The 17,739-nt window shown below is 43.9% G+C and overlaps 2 protein-coding genes across 2 annotated transcripts in view; one reads left to right on the top strand and one right to left on the bottom strand.

Annotated features, from left to right (window-relative positions):
* Positions 1–68: 68 nt before the first annotated feature.
* Positions 69–4,864, top strand: LOC306827483 (RNA-binding protein MEX3B). Its single transcript, XM_079349327.1, has 5 exons — positions 69–251; positions 398–538; positions 1,021–1,601; positions 3,088–3,329; positions 3,461–4,864. Exons 3-5 carry the CDS (start codon positions 1,088–1,090, stop codon positions 4,691–4,693), a joined length of 1,989 nt encoding a protein of 662 aa, XP_079205453.1. The 5' UTR covers positions 69–251; positions 398–538; positions 1,021–1,087; the 3' UTR covers positions 4,694–4,864.
* Positions 4,865–12,061: 7,197 nt separating this feature from the next.
* Positions 12,062–17,739, bottom strand: part of LOC306827494 (protein unc-13 homolog A) — a 29,181-nt gene continuing 23,503 nt past the window's right edge. The window contains exons 29-41 of the mRNA XM_079349348.1: positions 17,469–17,612; positions 17,299–17,376; positions 16,775–16,852; positions 16,589–16,677; positions 16,363–16,506; positions 15,926–16,049; positions 15,247–15,303; positions 15,032–15,112; positions 14,429–14,576; positions 13,972–14,028; positions 13,206–13,292; positions 12,959–13,115; positions 12,062–12,363 (exon numbers count right to left, since the gene is read on the bottom strand). Coding sequence (XP_079205474.1) covers positions 12,075–12,363; positions 12,959–13,115; positions 13,206–13,292; positions 13,972–14,028; positions 14,429–14,576; positions 15,032–15,112; positions 15,247–15,303; positions 15,926–16,049; positions 16,363–16,506; positions 16,589–16,677; positions 16,775–16,852; positions 17,299–17,376; positions 17,469–17,612 — 1,533 coding nt within the window. The 3' untranslated portion in view covers positions 12,062–12,074. The remainder of the gene's footprint in view (positions 12,364–12,958; positions 13,116–13,205; positions 13,293–13,971; positions 14,029–14,428; positions 14,577–15,031; positions 15,113–15,246; positions 15,304–15,925; positions 16,050–16,362; positions 16,507–16,588; positions 16,678–16,774; positions 16,853–17,298; positions 17,377–17,468; positions 17,613–17,739) is intronic.

Genomic DNA, 17,739 nt, shown 5'->3' with positions numbered 1-17,739 from the left:
TAGACGGGCAGACACAATAGCAGTGACAGCAGCAGCAGCAGTGTCGATGCGCTCCCCCCTTGCTGCATGTGGCCTTTGAACCCTTTGTTGTGTCGCGGGTGACGTCAGTGCCGTGTGCGGGAGACGGAGCGGCGTGCGCTCGGCGAGACAAAGGCGGCGGACCGACCGGGGTCAGGCAGCAGAGAGAGAGAGAGCGGAGAACCACTGTTTTTATACTAAAAAAAAATACATCTACTCATCTTTGATTTCAGGTGCGGTTTCCCCCGTCTGTACGCGGAGTGAAGACCATCTGACCCGCCCAGGATTATGTTTTGACTCCACACGGTGAAGAAAAGAAAAACAAACAACAGAGCCCTGTTTTCAGGTTTTAACGTTTTTCTTGTACGCCCCCATTTAGCCTGCTAGTTAGCTTACCTCGCTAGCTGCACAGCACAGGTCTCCTCCTCCTTCTCCTCCTCCTCCTGTCTCTCATCTCTCCCTCAAGAAGAAGTGGGCGACCAGTGAAGAGAGAGGAGCTCGTCGACCAAGTCAACATAAAGTAAGTTTGACTTATTTAAAAAAATACAAGGCTTGACTGTCTGTGAGAGTGAGCACAAGTTGGACTGTCAGAGCAGCTAACAGCTAGCTGAGCTGCTCCCAAACAAAGGGGGTCGGCAACGTGACTGAGAGCCGACTGTGTGAAGACTAGCCTGTTAGCTTGGCTCCTGAAGCTAAAACCAGCTTTTATGCTATTGTTTTTTTTTTATCAATTTGTACACACTCAAGTGTCTTCATTGAGTGCCTCTATTGTCTTTTTTTGTGTCTTAATGGGGAAAATAATCCCATGTTTTCCGGTGTTGAAGTGTGATTTATCCTGACATAACAAGCAGCCTCCCAGATGGATTCAGATGTCAGACAAAAAGCAACAACAGACAAAGCAAGGCGCCCAAATCAACACTGTGAATGCATGCTGCTGCACCGGGCTCGTTGTTTGGTTTGTTTAAAGGTAAACACAACTCTTTATTTTTATTTTTCTTACAGGAGAAGGTGAGCTCACTCCCAACATAAACAGACATCCGTGATCTAATGTGAGATCTACGGAGAGACTATGCCGAGCCCTTTATTCCACCCCGAGATTATTGACCACGACGTGGTGATCAGCAGCCAGCACAGCGGGGTCAGCCTGCCCCGAGAGACGGACCAGGAGCCCCGGGAAGAGGACCACCAAGAGGCGCTCCGTTTCGCCCTGGACCAGCTGTCACTCATGGCCCTGGAAAAAGTGGACTGTGGGGGCGGTGTTAGTAGCGGAGGCGGCGGGCTGGTAGACCCTCTGGATGGGACCCCGGGCTCTGAGGGCTGCAACGGCGTGGGCGGCGGCGGTGGTGGGGGGTACGTCGATCTACAGATGCTGGAGCATCCCAATGGTTCCCGGGACTCGCCGACGTCCTGCTCTCCGTCCCCGGAGTACTACGGCTCGGGAGGATACCACATGGCCGGCTCGCACTCGATGCTGCACGGGGAACAAAGCTCCGTCCTCTGCAGTCGAAAAAGAAGTGTCAACATGACTGAGTGTGTGCCTGTGCCCAGCTCTGAACATGTGGCAGAAATAGTGGGAAGACAAGGTAAGAGCATGACTCTTAATAATGCAATCAAAGAGGAATTAGTGTGATTGTTTGGATGTTAGCGGACAGCTTGTTCAGGCAGCATGCAGCCTGCTGGTTCTTTGTTTGGGTGGCTGTCTAGTGAGAGGAGGGTCTTAACTTTTATAGCCCGAGTGTTTTGGCCGGGCTGCACTCACTTGTTTGTTTTTCTTACACATCAGTATAATGCGGATACCCTTTAAATGCTTAATTTTCTACATTTTAAAGGTCTTTTTTAAGAAGTATTTAGACAATGCCTTGACAGAGGGAGAGAGAGAGGGTGGTAGATGAGGAGGGGGGAGGGGTGGGAGAGGGTCAGACAAAGCGGCAGATTGTCGGGAGTCTGGACATGTCTAGCAGCATGCACCAAACAAAGGAAACACACCTCATGTTGCCGTTTTTTCAAAACACAAACCACCAGTGTCTGTTTTGAACCTCTTACTTGCTACACTAAGTCGCGTACATGTTCTTGGTCTATTAAATGGTGCTTTCGGGGCGGATTTTAGAGCTGAAACAGAGCAGCAGGCGCACAAACACGGGACTGGGCGGTGTTACGCCCTGCACCCAACCCTGTCTGTCGAGGCTGCTGCTCAGTGCAGTCTCCTCGTTTCCCTCGGTCATCCCAGTTGTGTTATTTTCCTCCACGTACACTCTCCATCTTATCACTACTGCCGTGGTGGGTTCGCGTTAGCCGCCGCAGCCGCGGTGTCGTTACGGCATTGTTCTCTTTGTTTGAAAAAGCCATGCTTTCTGCTTCCCAGGATGACATCACACTCCGCGCGTCCTATTGGTCGCTGAGATCGAAGCGTCCATATTTAAAGAAACAGCGCACGGAAGACGCTGGAGGAGCATGAGTTGACACAAGCAGATCTACTGACTCAATGTTTTGCAGCTGCTTCTGCTCATATGTAATCAGAATATAAACATGGTTTGTTACAAAGCCAACAGACAATAACAAAGCATCAAACAGTAGTTGTAACAGTAACATTTAAAAGCTGTTATTTTTATGAAAATAACTTTCCTAGTAATCTCCCTATCAATCTCAATATTAAGAGATGTATTAGGTACTCTCCTCGAAGGTCATCTCAAACTTCTGTTGTATGACAGTGCTCAACTTCACGATCATTTGGAAGGCACTTTGTGGTGCTGCCTTATTGTTTTCAATTTACATTATTATAAACTTTTCCCTCCTCATTAATCTGAATGTTATCCGCCAAACTCAGCATCATTACCCAGAATAGCCCTTAATACCCTGTTAAGTCAGATGGCCAATTCCGGCTGACACTGAAAAAGCAATGAAGGTGGGATTCAATGCTGGACACTGGTTTGAGATTTCTTCTTTAAAGCTACTGATTTGTGTATTTATCAATAAAAAAATCCTATTTTCTCCCTCATTAAAAAAATATTTAGCTATTTTCCTGAAATGTATGATAAATGATTGATGTTTATGTCCCTTTGCATCTTCCAGGTTGTAAGATCAAGGCTCTGCGTGCCAAAACAAACACGTACATAAAGACTCCCGTCAGAGGCGAGGACCCGGTGTTCATCGTGACGGGACGCAGGGAGGACGTGGAGATGGCCAAACGTGAAATAGTGTCTGCGGCTGAGCACTTCTCTATGATACGGGCTTCCCGCTGCAAAGCTGGAGCACCTGGAGGTGGAGGCTCTCTTCCTGGACCCCCACACCTACCCGGGCAGACCACCATACAGGTACAGAACCTCTTTAGTGTACTTGTATTGGAATATTTTTACCCCAGAACAAAGGAACAAGACGATGTTATCACACACAAACACCTTTAGTTTATTTCAGAGATTAAACTATTCTGTCCTCCCAAATCAAGGTGAGGGTGCCATACAGAGTGGTGGGTTTAGTTGTTGGACCAAAAGGAGCAACGATTAAACGCATCCAGCAGCAGACTCATACCTACATCGTGACACCCAGTCGAGAGAAGGACCCCGTTTTTGAGGTGACCGGCATGCCGGAGAACGTGGACCGAGCACGGGAGGAGATTGAGACCCACATCACCCTGAGAACTGGAACCTTTGTGGACCTGCAGGGAGACAACGACTTCCACACCAACGGCACCGACGTCAGTCTCGAAGGCCTAGGAGCCCTGAGTGGAGGTTTGGGAGCGTCCCTGTGGTCAAGAGCCTCTGGCCATCACTCTGCCCCCCCTCCTCCTCCACCCTCCCCACCTCCTGCCCTTTCCATGCCCATGCATCACTCCTCCAACAGGAAGATGTCCTCATCAGTTGGCTACCACACGCACAACGGCGGGATGAGCTCAGAGAGCTATAGCACCACCCGCAAGTCGAACGAGGGAGGCAGCCCCACTAGCCCATTCAGCACAGGCTCCAGCAGCGCTGGAGGGGGGTTCACTTTTGGAGGCGACTCCACCCCAGGACTGCCCTCTTCAGATGAACTTGGCTTTGAGTTCACCGCCTCCAACATCTGGGCGCCTTTCGTCAATGGTGGAACAGGCAGTAAGGCGACTAGCTCATCCCAGCAGCAGCAACAGCAGCAGCCTCTACGTCGCAACAGCAGCGGTCTCAGCGGCGGTGCCATCACTCCCCGATTGTCTCCAACTCTGCCTCAGGATGTGGCCGTTGGGCCCATGGATCACCCGTTAGCCCGCCGTGCCCAGAGCGACCCCCTTAGCACACTGTCCTGGCTTCAGTCCAACAGCGCAGGGAGTGGCTCCTTCTCTGGAGCGTCCAGCTCGAGCTCCGGCGGCTCGTCCACAGGTTACTCTTCCTGCTCTGCGTCCTCTCTGCCCGGAGGCTCACCGACCGACTCCGAGGGGGGCGGCAGCGGCGTGGGCCCTAGCTCAGGGATGCTAAGTCGGCTCAAAAGTGGCTCCGGAGGTCTCGGGGTGGCCGGTCTGGTGGGCATCAGCCCCGGGATCAACAGGGACTGCTTTGTGTGTTTTGAGAGTGAGGTGACGGCGGCCCTGGTGCCCTGCGGCCACAACCTGTTCTGCATGGAGTGCGCCGGGCAAATCTGCCAGTCGGCTGAGCCCGAGTGCCCCGTCTGCCACACCCCTACCACACAGTGCATCCGCATCTTCTCCTAATGCCGAACCAGGAGGGGAGCGGGTAAATGTGAGGGAAGAGAGTGGCAGGAAGAAGACTGAAAGGAGGGACGTGTTGTGGCAGAGGCTATAGAAGGATTCACACTAATAACTTTCACACATGCACACATATGACGGATCATAATAAATGCATTAATAGAGTTGATGATACTATACAGATGTTGATTTATTACTGATAACTGTCAAAGTTAATAATAATAATAATAATAAGTACAATGACTTATTTCCAGAAGTAATAGAAAGCGTCTGCACACAGTTGTGCCTCAGACGCTCTCGGTGTTGGAAGGAAACTAGTGTCTTATCTCTTTTCAGGCCTTCATTTAGACCAGCAGCAGCCCTCGCTGCTGACCAGTCTGTCTCTACATTTCTTCATTCTGGCTTCTTCAGATCTTTGCCTGCTTTTTCTCTCTCACAGCCTTTCCTTTTGACACTTTTGTACTTAACAGATATTTTTTGATGAAGCTGTCAGTGAGGCCTGCACTTTTCTACTCCCTTATTTTAATGTTACGAACTGGACTCAAAACTGTTCCGACAAATCCTTCGCTCTCTCTCCCCTCCTCCCGCCTCTCACATGAAGCAGCAGGGGGCGGCGGGGGGGGGGCTATCTTTTCTGTAATAGTGGAACTTTTTCTGAAAAGTTGGGCACCTGGCAGAACAATACACACAGGGGACCTCCTTTAAGATCAACTCCTGTTTCTCTTTGCCACACAAGAAAATTTGCCATCAGTAATGCCAAATGAATGCTAGTAATAGGCATGTATTAATTCTTGATTGAATCCAATAACATGTTGAGGAGTCTGCTCCACATTTTAAATGTGGCTGCTGCATTGATTCACATGATTTCTCCTTTAATAAGTGAGAAATGTGAGGAGTGATACTGTAGGAATGTGTCTGAGGGCAGTTCTCTGTACTTCTGGGCTGCCTGACAATCCCTTAACATCCTCTCTCTCTCTCTCTACCCCTCTTGTGTATGACGTGTGTGTGTGAATTGTGCCCACTCATGCTGTGTGTTACATCAGCATCATAAATGTCTGGTTTCCTCTCCTTCACTTTACTCTCACAGACTTACAGGAAGTCGATGCTCTGATCTATCTAACAGATATTCACCTTAAACATGCGCCGTCTTTTACACTCAGATCGGCTTGTTTAGAGTTTTCTATTCTTTTTTTTTTTTTTTTTTTTCCCTCCTACTTTTCAGCTGTCCTTGCATGGCAGGAAGACCCATTTTGAAATCTAGGCTAAGATAGGGCTTTTCTGATGTCACATGAATGTTTTTGTCTATTAAGGTTAAAGGCGGGGGCGGCTTCTCCACACAACAATAAGCAAGGGGCTCCTTTCAATTTGACCTTTCATTTTCATGCACTATAACTCCAAGCCCCTCTAAAAAAGAAAAAGTAAAAAAAAAAGTAAAGAAACAGCTCTTACTGTTCTTGTTTTGGTCTTCCACCCTGCTCTCACAGCAAAGCTGTTTGGCACTCTCTCAGATGACACACACACTGCTGCACTCCTGGCTAAATGTAGTTCACTATATGGTTAGTTGTTTGAGATTCGTTCTATAATTCCTAGAATTACTGAGTTACTCTAAGTGAGGCGGCTCCACCCCGTTTTGTGTTAGTGTTTTTAAAGTCATTGTGAGTTTGCAGTAACTGCCTCCAGTAGTGTTTGGACTGTACGTATGATGCAGGCAGTGTCGTGGGGGTGGTGCACAGACGCCGTTAGCGGCCCTTTCTGAACGTGGAAACATGAACATGGAAATAAGCTCATAGAATGAGACAAGCCATGAAGACAGAATTCAAACAAACACATGTCATTCTCAAAGGGCTTCCTCTGACTGCACAAACACAAGATCACATTTTTCAGGCTCACACATGTAGGTAGAATCAAACATGTCCTTTATGGCAGCTAGTAGCTAGGTCATCCAGGGCTTCCAGACACACTTTGTGTTCAAATCCCAGCAGCTGCAGAATGTTTTTGCTTGTTGTTTTTAGTGTTTGTTTTTTCTTATTGTTCCTACAGTCATCCCTCAGATCCTGTCGGTTGTTTTGCAGTGTGTCAGGACTGGTTGTAGGGTTTTGATATCATGGAAAAAAGGGTAAGTCTACTTGAGTAAATAGTTGAAAATGGGCAGTTGCTGCTGTGCTTTGGTGCTCCAGCCAGTTTTACGTTTATTTGCTGTCTGACTGTCGGTTTGCTTCTTATGCGACAGCAGTGCCACAGAGGAATCTGATAAGCCACTGTCCTGGTTGAGCGCAGCAGTGTAATCGTTCATGTGTCCAAACGTGTAGGGAAAAAGAATCTGCCCGGGAACTGAACTGGTAGTCTTTGTGAAGACCATCCTGTGGTGCTTTGGTGCAACTCCCTGCTGAAACACGGTTGAGGAACAAACCCAGTGGGCAGTGTGGAGGGGGCTTTTTGTTAGTTCTCACACTACAGACCTGACGAGTCTTTTCTCATGCTGGTCCAAACATGGCCGCCATCCCCTCATCGGTCTGTTCAATGTTGCATTTTGCATCTCGTACTCGTGCACTCCCAGGAACAGATGCAGGGCTGCGAATGTGTCAGAATGAACAGATCAGTGGTGACTGTTGTGCGAGTCTGTCGAGGCCGATCTTTAAAAAAAAGCCTTCTTTGAACTGTCCAAGTGTTAGAGTTATAATTTGTGTTGTATTTTCCAGATTGGGTCTTAAGTTGACCCCCGTGTTGCACTGGGACATTTCTGGCCAATGAGAGAATGTTAGGGTTTATTGTACAGTAGTTTAAATGTTAAAAAGGTACAATTTTTTTCAGATTGACTGCTGAATTTGTCATGTTTTTTTTTTTTTTTTTTTTTGGCCAAACTTCTCCCCTCCCCCAGTTCCTTCCTAAAGGTTTGAAAACAGGGTTTCTTGAGGCATGCTAGCCAGTGACCTCTGACCTTTTTTTGTGATTTAAGGGAGGGGGGGATGCAAAGAGAGCCTCGCCAGTAAGGGGTTTACCGACACCCCTCAAGTCTCTGCTCTCATATTTTTTTGCTTTAATTTTTTTGTATGCAGAACCAAAATGTAAAATGTCATCAAAGTAGGTTTCAGGCCTGAGCTGTGTGTAAATACCCTGAATACAATCATTGGAATCTTGTTTTCAAAGCAAAATGACTTAATTGAAGATAAGTGTAGTTTCTAAAAAACATGTATCATTATTTGTAAGTTAACCATCTGCATGTCTTCAAGCCATCTGGCATTAGATAATAATTTTAAGATAAAAAAAAAAAAAAACTTTTTACACATTTTATTTTTTACAATTCATTTGCTTATCTAAATATCCCAGACAATAATGTGACCCTTTTTATTACTTCAAATTTATTTTTATTTTCCATTTTTTATTTTCCTTATTTCCTGTGTACTACATATAGGCAATTTATAACAAAATGAGAAAATTATTGAAGAAATTTTAAAATTGAAATATATTTTATTTGAAAGTTTATGGACCTTTTAACCGTGAGCCAGGAAAATTGTATAATCATATAATTTCAGCTGACTTGACGGTTATGAGAAATGTATCAAGAGTTTTATTTTTTATGCTTCTTTAATAAAGTCTTGTTTTTGGTTTCATTTTTTACTGTAAAATGAGAACAAGTGTGTTGTGTCTTTATTGAAAAGTACAGCAGCCGTCTGCCACACGATGGCAGTGCAGATGGCTGCAGCAGGGAATCTGCAGTTCAGACATGTTTGTATAACTGAGAGCAGACATTCATTAATGGTGCAGAACATTCAGACAGCACTGCAAGGGGCCTGAATCTGACATTTTCAAAGATTTGGTTTGTTTCACAAGAAATGCAGGGTTTTGTAACCGTCAACAAGCATTGACTGCACTTTCAAACAAAAGCTGCTGCGATGTGACAATTTGCTGCTTTCTTATTTATAAATGTGTTTATAAAGCTGCTCTAGCAAAATAAGAAAATTAATCCATTTCTTGATAAATGTGGAGTTATGTTCGAGAAACAAGCAGCCAGTATGAAAGTGTCAGTTTGATGCAAAGTGATTGTAAATAATTCTAATAATTGGCAAAAGGAAAGTCTCATTTCCAAATAGAAAGTCTGAAGTTCTCAAGATTTGCTCATTTTGTCTGAGTAAAGTGTTCATTTTGTAGGGGAAAAAAGGAGTGAAAAGTTGGGATCTTTTCATTTTTTCACTTTTTTTTGTTAAATCCCACCTATTGTATCTTTGAAATAAAAACTGTATCCTGAATCATCAGTATGGCAAAAAAGTTGAGAGCCACATCAAAAAGGCTTATTAGGTCTATGCAGGTTCGAACACTTTAGGAGGAATAAAAGGTATGTGAGCGTTTTGTTTTTATGTTCTGGGTATGCTGATGTCAAAAAGAGAAGTTCTACGGACTATTTTTAACTGAATCAGCCTTTTGTTTCCACTGGGGTGTGGACAAGGAGCAAAAACATCTGGTTCAACTTGTGTAAAGTGGTGGCGTGTGATCCACCCCTCCCCCCTCCACAGAGGGGTCAAAGCTCACTGCATGAGCAGCGTGAGCGCTCAGTGAAGCTGAAGCCCATTGTTACAGCCTAAGATGCAAGACAATAAAAAAAACTATCTTTCTTTAAGAGGGAACAGCATCTGGTGAATCACTTGACTGATTTAGACTTTTTTTTAGAATTAAAGTTGTTCCCTGAAGACTCATTCTAGAGACCACAGAAGGAATAATAAAGCAGAAATCCAGATTGTGACACAAATGTCCCTTTAATAGGAAGCAGATCACAATCAGGCTGCATTCCAGTCCCTCTTCATCCTCATTTTAAGAACAATCAATAATGATAAGAAACAAATTAGAAACATCCCCTGTAGAAAATAATTCTCTCATGCGAGTTCTGTGTTCACATTACATTCATATTGGTTACAGATGACGTATTCACAAGCCTTAAAAAAACATTGATGACTCATCACATTGCTTTGGAAGTAAAGAACAAGTAAAATAAAAAGATAAACATCAAAGAGACACGTGCTGGCACAATTAAGTTTCCCTTCATGCAATTGTAAGTTGATTCTATTCACAGAGGTGTGCGCCATTGGTCTCCACAGAGTTGTGTCGGCGTGCATGCATGCATGTGTCTCCTTACATGTGCCCTTTTGTGCTTGAGCAGAGATCTGTGTGTAGGTGTGTGTGGGTGTGAATGTGTGTGAGTACAAATGCAAAGCTGGCAAACCAAAGAGCCCCTTACTACATTCTCCATTCTGCATTATGTGATGTTTTTTTATTTTGTTGCTCTTTGAGCTACAACCTGACAGGTCATGTTTCACCTAAGACCGCAAATACAGACAACGAAACGAGCTCCTTTTAAAGGGCGAGTTAAAAAAAACAACAAGTCATGGTTATGGTTTGTATTTTACAATCCCTTTGAGGAAAGAAGGCTCTTGCAGGGGATGAGTGACATTCAAAGCTTTGTTTTTGGCAGGATTCAACAGTGTTTAGTAAAGACAACATGTGACAGGCCAGCAGGGACGTCTAGTGTAGCTCCACACAGTGAGAGAGAAAAAACCTACTGCAGCTTTAACTCCTTGTCACTGATGTCGAGTTGCACCAACAAACTTCAAGACTACGATTACAAAAGGATTCTTTCCACACACATGACAAACATAAAAGCTTGGCGGTGACTCTGATGGCTTCTCTCTTGAAGAAAGCAAAAAACTTGAATTCTGGTCCGTGCAAATTTGGTCCTACTAAAAAAGGTGTATAGGATTTTAATGAACACATTTCTCTCTTATCCACAGCATATGAAACAAGCTCACACACTTCATGCAGGAATTAGGATTTTATGAGTCCATAAATAAATATATTCATTTTTCATACACTCAAAAAAATAACATGTGACCATTCTTGGATCTGCATGTTGCAGTTGCTGCTGCTGTTGTGGTTAAATTGAAAGAAAATAGTGATTTAGGTATGTAGGTACAATATATTGCTCTCTAACTCAGAGCCCATTGTGCAGGTGTGACATTCAGCCCACACACGCACACACTCTCACATGCACCCTCACATACATGTACGCACACCATAACAAAAGACACACCAGTGTTTACAGAGATGTTTGTTCATCATATAAACCAGGAGGTTCAGTGAACACGCACACAAACCACTATTGCCTTTAAGAGATGTGTTGTTCAGCGTTGTGTATTTCATGTGGTTTCAGTTCAAGTTCCTCCACAGTGTCCCTCGTGCAGCGTGATGGGGCACATGGTGGAATCCTTGTGACCATTATGCCAACAGAAGCGAGGACAGTGTGTATATGAGTGCGTAAACTAACGTCCCAGTCCATCGATCCTTTAGCCCTTTTTGGAGTTGTGTGCACTCTAGGGGTGGGGATGTGTAACACTGGGATATTGCTCTGTTTGATTCGATGTACAGGGGGGGAAAAACGCCTCAACTTTTGCCTTTATTGACGCATTTCAACATCATCGGGGTTTTCTTCAGGATGATGAAGTTTGGTTAGGAAGAAATTATAAAATCGTGTTGTGCCAGTGTTACATATGCACCATGCTCACACAGGTAAAATAACAGAGGCATCCATCTTTTCAGTGGGGGAGGAGGGACAGTGGAGTTTTTCACAGTGTTCCTGGGGGTCAACATGCAGGATGTTTGTACATTATAGGACATGTTAGCAGTGATGTTGCCCCTGGACACTGATCTAAGGTCAGTTTTGTTGTGTGTGTGTTTTTTTTATGGAATTTTGGGCTAAAAGCTGATCTTAGATCGTTGCCTGAATTCCAACTTACACAACACTTCACACCTCAGGAAGACCAGGCAGAGCAAACAAAAGCGGAGAGAGAAGAGGAGAAAGGCTGACAAAGAATGACGATCAGGCAGGCAAGCGGACAAACGGACAGACGACGAACGGAGAATAGCTAGGCGAGGGCTGCTCTCCAGAAGACACTGAGAAGCCAAAGTGCAAAGTGGTCGTTCTCAATCTATTCACATGGTTTGATTTTCAACACTGAATTCTATCATACCTACATGTACAGCGTATAAAAGGTGTGATGTGTTTATAGGAAAGGTAAAGTGAGGGACTGAGAAGTGCTGCTAACGTGACGCTAACCCTTTACTGAGTGTGGCTATCTAAAATGAAATGTGAGATTTTATAAACATGTTCCTCCATGTTTGCATTGACAACATTTGAATGTAAATATTGCATAATGTATGCAGAAATATGTACAATAGAGCATGTCATGTGTGTGCTTGTGTATTGCACATCTATGTAGGTGTGTGTGTGTTTTATGTGTGCATAATACTATCGCTATTGGGGTTTTGTGCACAAGTGTGTCCTTTCTCTCTCTCTCTCTCTCTCTCTGTCTCTGTGCCACTCCCCCCCCTCCACCCCGCCTCAGCTTCGGCCCTCCTCAGCTGAGCGCTGGTCTGACTTGAGCTTGACAAACTCTTTGGCAACGTCGTCGTTGTTGCGCTGGGAGAGGATGCGCAGCACCGTCAGGCCTGTTTCGTCCATGTGGACGCGACTGCCCAGCGGCATCCAGCAGGTGACACTGCTCTTGCTGGCGATGTCCTTAACCTGCAGTAAGGCGATGCCCACGGTGCGATCCTCTCTGGCGAAGCAGTAGTCTTTCACGCACACCTGCAGCTCATAGCTCTCCGGACCAACCTCAGTGCCCAACGAGCTGGAACACGACACAGAATCATATTGGTGTTTTACTTCAAATCATGGAGCCTTTTTCATCAGATGTTTTTTTTAAATTCAAAAACGTCAAATTCTTTGAAAGCGTTAAATAAACCAGTATAGGAATCAACTTTCTACTCATGATTACCCATCGTAGGATCTGGGTCGAGGCAATACAAATGAAGATCATTGCCTTAAGCGACCCATCACGAAGGTTTACAATAAGACTCATCACAAAGGGCATTTTTAAAACTAACTAGCAGAAAGTTCTATTATAAACCAGAAGAAACATGTATCTTTAGAGGTTTAAGGGGTTGCCTCCTTAGAAGGATCCCCATCAGGTCCACAACAACCACTGTAATGGTTGTTGTGGACGTTAGGTGTAACAAGCACTAACCACCAGGCTCCAGGCGCCCCAGTCTTTCTCAATGATAGAAACTGTGTTGGTAATGTATTTCATATGACACTGGAAAATAAAATACCTTGTGAAGTTAACTGCTATGTAATGATATCATTGTTAGTTTTGTTAGTATGCTGCACTGCTTGCACTGAGGTCAAATAAGACAATCAGATCCCAGATAATAGCAGATACTCACTACTGGAAGCTCTCGTTAAATTTCGGAGACCAGCTGTTGTTTTTGGACTTAGTGGCAAATTTCCTCTTTTTGTCACTGAGGTGGGGGCCGATGATGTAGACCTCAACAAAGGGCCTGAAGCCCTGAGCCTTCCACTTCAGGTCATTAGCAGCCACCACTGGAGGGAGGAAGAAAGAGGAGTTAAAAACCGAATGAAGGAGATAACAATTAAACTTCATCGTAATAAGGAGAGATTTGACTCTGATACCTTTCACACTGATCTTATGTTCTCCATTAGGCTGAGGCAAAATGTCCACGCACATAATCACCTCGCCGACTGCATCGACTCCAGACGCTGTAAAGACACAGTAAAGAATCAATTATGTGTGTGTGTGTTTTGTAGTTATGTTCTGCATCAGCAGATTGTGACAACATTTAAATATGGACACAAGCACACATTTTCTGATGATCAGATGAGCAGGACTTGGCTGGGTAAAGCATCTGCTGTGCCAACCCTTATTTTAAGAAAATGGCAAAACTGTAACGCAGCAATAGCTTGTAATTCGTTGTTAAATCTCTACTGACACTAAAGGAACAAACAAGTGAACACATTCAAACAGCAACAAAGGTTTCTGGAGAAAATCCAGATCCAGATCTGGTGCAAACAAAAAACTGTGCTTAGCTTTATTCAACGTGTCTCACACATCCCATGTCTGCTGTTTGTACATTTATACTCTCTCTTGATCAGATGTCAGCTGTCTTTCTGTGTGCAATCTACATGTACAACGCACTTCTTCTTCTGGTCTCATGCATAAGTCATATTTCCTGCTATACATCCAATAAAACAAGGGTTACAGTGAAGTAAGATGGAAAGGCAAAGTTAAGAGAGTCAAGGCTGCCGAGGGCTTGCACTGCTTACTGTCTTGGGTTATCTTTGGTTCGTAACAGATCATTTGGTCTATGTCCATTTCTTCATAACAGATCACACAGCTGTCTGAAGTGCACAGACGAACGTGCAGGTTGAAGTAACCCACCTTTCTCTGGAGGCGTGTCTTCATTGGCAGAATACCTGATCCCTTTCCCTCCGTGGACTGTAAGAGACAGAAGACAGAGACAGGAGAGAGCATGTTAGTAAAACAGAAAGGAAAAGAGGGTGCTTTGAAATGATGGCATGAAAGAGCTCTTTTTAATTGTACTCTGACTAAAACTGCAATGCAAATAATAGTTTTGCATTTGCTAGCATTGCAACTGTAACTCACTGAAGCGATGAATTAAACATTTTCTTCCTACACTGTGAGCAAGTTATTCTTTTTAATCCTATAATCCCATTTAATTCCATAAGCTTCAGTCACAGTAAGAATAAGCAGGAGAGCTTGTTTGATAGAAAATGAAAGCCTTTTTAGGGGGAACTGTTTGAACCTGCTGTGAAACAATGTGTGTAAGAGTGTGTGACAGAACGTGTATGTGTGCTAATGCAGTTTGAAGCTGTACCCTGGGAGCTCTGCGAGAGGACAAACTTCCTGATCAACTTGTCCGTCGCCTGCGTGTACAGGGACAAGGCGTAGCGTAGAGACTGCAGGTCTGGACTCTTTTCCAAAAAGGTTTTCTTCAGGCCCACACCACCAGCGTGGAAATATTGCTGTGAAACAGATGAGACATGACAGACTTATTGTAGGTGTGATAAAGAAACACAGACAGACACAGAGTGTTCAAATGTATGTGTGACAGAATGGTTTAATATCCTTGTCAGACATAAAGATACTTTGGTAATGCTTATAGTCATATACATGCAACAGTCTAGTCTCAACATAACTTTAACATTTACTTCCTATTAATGGTAACAATGGATAAACTGAGAAGAATATTCAAATGACTACAGATAGTTTGTTGCTTTATTAAGTGTGATTCCATCTCTGAGGTAAGTGGACTGTGAATAAACAGCCACACTAAAAGCTAAGGGCAGTGTCTGATGAATGTGATGTGTCCGTCAATGCTTTTAATTCAGGAAATAAAAGGAAAGTGCAAACAAAAGTTAAATATTGTTAGAGTGAGAAACAAGAGCACACATTTCTATTCAGCCGAGTCATACTTTACCTTAATTGTATCCAGTGCTAGCTCTATGACTGCACATTGTTTAGGAGACAGAGCTTTGGCCTCCTCTCGCCCCATGTGCTCCTGCACGATAAATACAAACAAATGTGTCAGTCTTCAACACAGATACTGATACAGTTTAGTCTTTTTTTGAAGACACGTTTTGTTCTGCCAGGCTGTTTTTTTTGTTTTGTTTTTTGTGTGTCTATTTTGATCACCTTGAGCTTTGACAGCTGGCCCAACTCCTTCGCAGCGTTAAAGATCATCTGAGTGCCCTGTCAAGGAGACAGACAGACAGACAGACAAGTGAGTGTAGTTAGGAGAGACAGGAAGAAAGGAGTGGTTTGTGAGAGAAAGATGCAGTTGAGGAAGAATTGCGGAGTGAGAGGTGAGTTCAGAAGTTTTAGTGGGGACAGATGACTGAAGATGCTAGAAATCAGTTTGAAGAGTGAGGGGAAAGGAGTCAAACTACAGATTTTCTTACTATTAGAACTAAAGATTCAGAAGAGACATTTGGAGCAAAAGCTTCTTCTTGTGAGAGGTAGAACGTTTTAATGCCTTTGGTGTACAGTCAGGGAGAGTTTAATTTGTATCTGATGCACTGTGCTACCATTAAAGCCCAAAAAGAAATAAACAGGTGACAAATGCTACAGAAGGTGTCGTCAATTCTCCTGTTAAAAAAAGTGTTTCTTCATGCTTACAAAGACTTTACCCGAACACACACACACATACTTACAATAACCTGAGAAGAAAAAAAGAAAAAAAGAAAGGAAGAGAACGGGGTACTGGTAAAATAGATGGCTTAATTTCCAAAAACAGTGGAACTGATGACTAAACTTTGGAAGCACAGATGAGAGAGGAATCTGAAAGGAGTGCTAATCTTTATTTATCACATACCGTCTGATCAGTGAGTGTTGGAAGCACGATCGTTTTTTCCATCGTGTTCATGACAAGTTTCCACAGCTCCTTCAGCACTCTCTTCAGGACAGTCTTCTCACAGATCTTAGCAAACAGCGACAGGCTGAAAGATGACGTTTCATTGGTCAAGTTAATTTCTTTTTCACGAATAAAAGCTCAACATTTACAGGTCAAGTAGGTACTTTTACATGGTTTTCAACATGTTAAAAAATTATATCTAATAAAGTTTTCCTCTTTTGCAATATTATTTGCAGTTTTTTAGCAGTAAAAAAAAAGCTGAAATGCCAAAAGTGTTTCTAAAATAAAGACCAAAAATTCTGACGATAAATATTCTGTTTAAGCAAAAGCAGACACAAAAGCTTTAAAAAGTTCCCTGATGCGTTTAGTTAGTTAGTTTGATATCAAAGTGCACTGACTTGCTATCAAGGAAGTCCATGATGGGCTGCAGGACGTTGTCAGCCTCCTGAACCACACTACCATTTGCCGGGACAGTTTGACCTTTAACCTGTGCCAGGATGTCTCCCATTTGCCTCACGTTGTCCTCAATCTGCGGCTGGAAACTACATCACCACACAACAGAAACAACATTACAGCACACCGAACTGTTTGACTCCAAGAGGTAAATCTCATAGACACACCCACCTGACGGCAAAAATACGGCTGAGGTCATCCATGACGCTGTTGAGTTTGTTCTGCAGCTCTTTGAGGAAGTCGCTTGCCTCCACGTTGAGCTGGATAAAGAAGAAGAAGAAGAAGAATGTGATGAATTAAAAAGCTGTGTCATAGAAGCTCAGGGTCAAGAATAATGACTTTATTTATGGAACTCACATCTTTTCCTCCCATGGCCTCAAACATCTTCTCCAACTGAACTCTGAGCTGCTGGATGTTGTTGATGATGATACATGGCTGAGGGGAGAACGAGACGAGTCATTAAACGCACACGTTTTCTCTGTCTCTTTCCTCTGTCTGCTCCAACCTTTTCATTGCAATCAATCAAGGTTAGTCCCTTGAACATTTTTTATTGCCTCTCTTGTGAAAACCCTCTGGGTGATGCAGGGCAGGAGAAGCAGGACTTTTTGTAATTACTGCTCCTCTGGGGACTCCGGGTCTCTCTGCGAGTGCAGCCCACTTACACCACATTCAGCTAATTACACAGGCCTAATTCACTTTGAGACACTGTGGCCTGAGCGACAGCGATTCCACTGAAGAGTGGTTTATTGTGGTAAAATCAGCTTGATCAAGTACATTATACATCAAAACCAAGTATTGATGAGTTAAAAATGTGTTAAAAACAAGGGTCACAGTTTCTCAAATTTCCATCCGGTGCTGTGCCCACCACCTCATACACCTACCACTTTCTCCTTCTTCACATGATTCGGAAACTCTTTTGCAATAATGTCAGCGTAAGACAGCAGGACGTTGCCGATTGTCTGCAAGATAAAAAAAGAGCATACAGTAACAAACACATTTGAGTAAGTATTTAGGTGGGGACATTCTGTGAGAGCGTTAAAGGGTAAGTCACCTTGGCGAATCTCTTCATGTAGTTTCCAACGATCTGAGGATCTGGACACTCAAGTTTGCGGATGATTTCGAAGCTCTGATTGAGCTGAGAGAACACGTCCACCACGGAGCAGGAGAACAAAGCGTGCTCTGACGTGACCTGGAACTGTAGAACAGAAGAAGAAACAACAAAGAATGGGACCGGGGGGGAAAGTATAAGAAGCAGCACAGAGATCTGAGCACGATTAACATTGACAGGGAGAAGTCAGATTCCCTCCTGAGAGACACCCATG

This window comes from Symphodus melops (genome assembly GCF_947650265.1).
Source record: "Symphodus melops genome assembly, chromosome: 7".
NCBI classification, from domain to species: Eukaryota; Metazoa; Chordata; class Actinopteri; order Labriformes; family Labridae; genus Symphodus; species Symphodus melops.
The sequence above is the reverse complement of the archived record's forward strand: the minus strand, read 5'-3'. Positions and strand labels throughout refer to the sequence as shown.